At 47.4% G+C, this 5,341-nt stretch overlaps 1 protein-coding gene across 1 annotated transcript in view; it reads left to right on the top strand.

Annotated features, from left to right (window-relative positions):
* The first annotated feature begins 531 nt into the window (after positions 1-531).
* LOC118079593 (tubulin alpha-1A chain) overlaps positions 532-5,341 on the top strand; it is a 6,213-nt gene continuing 1,403 nt past the window's right edge. The window contains exons 1-3 of the mRNA XM_035103903.2: positions 532-669; positions 4,393-4,615; positions 4,715-4,863. Coding sequence (XP_034959794.1) covers positions 559-669; positions 4,393-4,615; positions 4,715-4,863 — 483 coding nt within the window. The 5' untranslated portion in view covers positions 532-558. The remainder of the gene's footprint in view (positions 670-4,392; positions 4,616-4,714; positions 4,864-5,341) is intronic.

Raw genomic sequence — 5,341 nt, 5'->3', positions numbered from 1 at the left:
CAAATGAAAGCAATCGCCAGTTGCCCAGACCTCTCTTTAAAAAATAAAATAAAATACAGTACTTATTATTATTATTATTATTATTATTGGAATCTCAGCCCAGAGACCTGCTGCTGTTGCCCTTGATTTTGCAGAAATGCGCAACTCCCGTGGCAACATTATTTCTTTGCATGTCAATGCAGGATTGACATTTTGGGCTGCACCGTCCTGAGCGGGGAGAGGGCAGTACTTAAAAATGTTTAAAATCATGCAAAATTCAGGTGCTCCTCTGGTACTGCACCCCCCCCCCCGCCCGCCCCTCCTCGCGCGCTATGGCGCATGGAAGAGAGTAGCTGTTCTTCTGTTTAGTCTCTTTGTCTGGAGGATGCGAGCCGGCTTTGGATGCTGAGGAGAGGCGGGGTGTGTGGAGAGATTACCTCATCCTATGCGCCCTGAGCCAATGGCTTTTCTCCTCCCCTGGTTTCTCCAGGCAGATTGGGGGTGTCTCGACCAACCGCAAAAAGCCTTCGCCCGTCCCCATGGTGACGAGGTTGTATATAGGGAGCCGCGTTGCCCTGTATGCTACAGGTTCTCTTACATCGACCTCCTAAGAGTCGCGCTGTAAGAAAGCAACACCCTCCTCGGCTCCCGTTTGATTTCTCGAAGCTCGGCAACCAAGAGGCAAATATGGTAAGCGCCAGCGCCTCTCGGCTGCGGGGGGTTTCAGAGGAGGGGTGGGTGGTGGGACAAACCACAGGCAATCCTGGCAGCATTTCTCCTTGCCCGCCCCAAGGCAGTTCTGCTTTCTCCCCCATCTTTCTCTTGGCTCTTCTGGGCATGCTTTGTCCCTGCGCCTCTGCGGCGGCTCTTTTTCTTCCACCGGCTCGCTGCTGCCGAGCTGTGGAAATGCAGAGAGCCTTCCTGAGGCTACTGGTTCCTCCTCCTCCCTTCCCCTCTGCAAAAAAATAAAAAAGGACCAGCTGTTGTTTTCCAAAGCGGCGGCAGCAGTGCATCTGCGAAGCCTGACGCAATGGCTTCCCCTTGGTTGGGAAAGGCGAGGCAAGCGTGGCTTCCTGCCTGCGTAGCGCTGGCTGCGGGCTTGCGTCTCCATCTCCAGCCCTTCCCAGCTGCGGATGCGCATAGGAGGGAGGGAGGAGGAGGCAATGTCAGCGGGGAAGCAGCGGTACCAGCCCCAAGCAAGCCTGTGCTTTATCCCGAATGCAGGGGCGCAAATGGAGCCATCTGCAATTAAAGGCTGCTCTCCTGACTCGGAAGGAAGTGGGATGGGTTATTTCACAGGATGTAAACCTGATTAGACTGGGGGTTATCAGTGATTATAAAATTTTAAAAAAGAATCCAAACAAACAACGCGTACTAAATGCAGAGGCATAGCATGGGTTGCAGGCACCCGGGGGTAGGGCAAGTGTTGTGCCCCCTGGTGGACTGGGCAGCTGGGGTGGGTGGAGCGCGCCTGCCCGCTAGACCAACCCGCCTGCCGCCACGCCTCAGCTACCAGGGCTCTGTGCCCGTTGGGGGGGCACCTGATTGCGCCCCTTCAAAAATGTGGGGCCACGGACCCCCCTGCCCGCCCACGCTACGCCTCTGCAAATGTTATGGGGTTGAAGTTTCAGGATTCCACCCCCACCCCCCTTGGAAGTAAACGTGTTTCAGTAGCAAACAAAAGGAATTGGTTTCCGTCTGAAATAAAATACTCCGTGTGATTGATTTCTGTGTCACTAGTGATTCCGCAAGGGGACGAAAGTTAGCACCCGTGTAGCTGTGGTGGGTCCTAGGGGCCGGCGGCGGCTTATACCGAAGCTTTACTGTCTTCTGCGGCAATCCTACGCTCTAGGAGCAAATGCCACTAGAGCATAGCTGTCGAGTTCTCCCTTTTTAAAAGGGATATTCCCTTATGCTGAATAGGCTTCCTCGCGAGAAAAGGGAAAACTTGACAGCTATGCACTAGAGCCAGGGGAGCTTGCTTCTGAGTAGAGGCATGCGTAGGCTGGGGGGAAATCTCCACCAGTTCAGTTGTCAGCTCTGCCGATTTCTTGTGAGCAGAGAGGGGATCATCTTGGCAGAAGCCACGCCCTTGCACCGCTCCAAGAGATTCCGCATAAAGAGCAGCATTGTTAGCAAGGAATCTGTGTTAAGGATGGGGAGCAGTCGGGAAGAAGGGGTGGGGAGGGCAGGGCTGGGGACCCACCGAGAATCACGTCGGTTTAAGTGGCAGATCCTTCCCTCCCCCTCCCAGCCCACAGATTGGTCTGAAGGCAGGCGGCGATGGCTGAGACAGCAGACAAAGAGGGTGGCTCCTCTGGCAGATGTGACCAGAATAATCATTGAGAGAGACAATAATGCTGCAGCAGCCAGGGCGGCTTAACTGCATCGGTTGCCGTTTTCGACAAGTACCCTCGCCGTTCTGTTGCAGATAGCTTTCATCTATACATTTTCTGCTCTGGAACGACTCTTTAACTGCCCCATAAACTTCCCAATATAGTAAAAAGATACTGGGACTTAAACACACACACACACTGTCAATTTTCATGGGAAGAACAGACAGCAACATGCCCTCTTTGGCAGGAGATAGAAGGTTTGTCTTCTGGTCCAGCCACCCCCATTGATTTATTTCATTCCCAAGCATGTTCTCAGCCTAGGTCAGAGAAGGGAAAATTGGCAAAACGGTATAATGAGATCATGCTGGAAATAGACTCGGCTGTGTTAATCCATCACAGAATGCAGGCTCCAGCAGTCAGCGTGGGCGCAGTCAGCAAAAATAATTGACTGGAATGTGTGTACCTAATGCAGAAGAATACCCAGTACAGTATTCCTGGACAGGGTGTGGCATGTCTTGGTGTTCCCTATGGGCTAAGGAATATATCTCCTCAAATGACTAAATGTCCCTGACAGGCAGCAATGGAGACAATACCTGGGATTGAGCACATTGTGCTTGCAAAGTGGAGGGAGGGAAAGACTGAAGATAAAATCCAAGGGTTCAAAGGACTTGGGTCTTCTGAAAATTCAGGCATCTGCTATGTGACATGCAAGGTTGAGCCTTCTTGGAAAATAAGTCTCCATGAACAACAAAGAGAAAGATGGATAGTGAATTCACTGAGATTCATAGTATTCAAGGAACAATAGGCTGGGTGTGGCATCCTTGCCTAATTAACAGGTATGCTACTAGATCTTTTAAGTTACACTGGATTCTCTTCAGGGGGAGTAAGGTGGGTCTCTCACACTGTTTTTTAGCTCCCATTTGAACAGTGTTTTTTGAACAATGGACCTGCTACATAATTTTTGGCTTTTTTATACATAAATAACTTTTATTAAATTCTCTGTTTTACAATTTAAAATACTCATTTAAACATCCTTAAAATACCAGTGACTTCCCTTCTTCTTTCCATGGTTCATTTTGCGTAACATAAATCCCTGCATATTTTATATAAATTAAACCATTCAGTATTCCATTATTGATACCGCAGACTACTTACTGCAGCTAGACTGAATGTCCTTGATTCGGCGGTTTTGAGGGGAAGATTTGGAGGAGTCCCATACGGTCAGAGAATGTGCCATTGTGCCTTGAGTGAGGTAGAATCTACAGAACACATTCTACTGAGTTGTCCCTTTTATAATGATTTAAGGCAATGTCTTATAGCCCCGTATTTATCTCAGTTTAGTTCCCGACTAAGAGAACGGCAGGCAGCATATTTGCTAAACAAGCCCACTGTGGCTAAATTCCTCTTCCTGGCGCTCAGGTGTCGGAAACGTATAATCGAATGTCTTGATGTGGGTTACCTGTAGGAGGTTTAGTAGTGCGGTCATACCCCATTTATGTATCCCGCTGATGTCTTCAGTTTTATATTTTTATATTTTTATGTATCCCCCTGATGCCTTCAGTTTTATATGTTTATCTTTGTATTGAGAAATGTTTTTGTTCTGACTATCGGTCGAATAAAGTGTATATTGATATATTGGTATTCCATTATTGCATCCATCAAAACTTATTTACACTGTTGAATCTATCTTAATGCTGGCAACGTTTTCAAGTGTACACAATATACCCCCCCGTGTATTCAATAAACGCTTTCCAATCTTCTCTAGACGTTTTGTTCTTCTTGTTCTCTTATTCTGTATGTTAAGACTGCAAGCTGCGCATACTCTTGTCAGCTGAAGTTGCCATTCTTCTTTAACACAATTTTTGGCTTTGTCATTCGCTCACCTTTGCTTTTCACCTTGTAAGCATCTGCCACAAAACTGGTTGCCTGCGTTTCTTCTATCAATGTCCAGTTGACAGGGCTAGCGATTACAGCTGTAGCTTATGAGCGGAATCCTAAATAGCAGGATTATTTTAAAAAAGAGCACCCAAAACCAAATCCCAATTAATACATATATGTGCTGTTTCTTCACCTTTAGCGTGAGTGCATCTCCATCCACGTTGGCCAAGCCGGAGTCCAGATTGGCAATGCCTGCTGGGAGCTCTACTGTCTGGAGCACGGCATCCAGCCTGATGGACAGATGCCCAGTGACAAGACCATTGGGGGAGGAGACGACTCCTTCAACACGTTCTTCAGTGAGACGGGAGCTGGGAAGCACGTCCCCAGGGCAGTCTTTGTGGACTTGGAGCCAACTGTGATTGGTGAGCAAACAAGGCACTTCTAATAGCTTTCTAGCTATGTTGGTGTCTACAGGAGGGGATGCTAGGTGTCTTGATGCTTCCAATTGCTTCTCTCCGCAGATGAGGTGCGCACTGGCACCTACCGCCAGCTCTTCCACCCCGAACAGCTCATCACTGGCAAGGAAGATGCAGCCAACAATTATGCCAGAGGCCACTACACCATTGGCAAGGAGATCATTGACCTGGTCCTCGACAGGATACGGAAGCTGGTAAACATGTTTTGTCTGATGGGAGATTTGTGAAGGATAGAAAACAAGCAACATTATTGTATGTTGCTGTTTTGTTTACTGCCATATAACAAATATCCGTAGTTAAAAGAATATCATCATTGATATTAGCTACTAGGTTAGTATTGAAAATGCAGATATACATTAATTATAGACCTCATTCTAATGTTAGGGATTACAAAGTTAGCTTGACATTGGAGTTACATTGAAGATCAAGCTAAGCTACTTGAAGAGAATATGTATAAGTCATCCTAATAAGTTTATGGGGAAATGGGTGTTGCTTGTAATGTTTTTGAACAGCAGCTAAACATTCTAAACTATTTAAAAACAACAACAACACCCATTTTGCAAAATTCTAAATATGCTCACTGGCCCAAAAAGCTTGGTGACACAGAATGTCATGAACTAGAGCTGGCATCCCCAAACTTCGGCCCTCCGGATGTTTTGGACTACAATTCCC

Source organism: Zootoca vivipara, chromosome 2 (genome assembly GCF_963506605.1).
Source record: "Zootoca vivipara chromosome 2, rZooViv1.1, whole genome shotgun sequence".
In the NCBI taxonomy this organism is placed as follows: domain Eukaryota; kingdom Metazoa; phylum Chordata; class Lepidosauria; order Squamata; family Lacertidae; genus Zootoca; species Zootoca vivipara.
The sequence above is the reverse complement of the archived record's forward strand: the minus strand, read 5'-3'. Positions and strand labels throughout refer to the sequence as shown.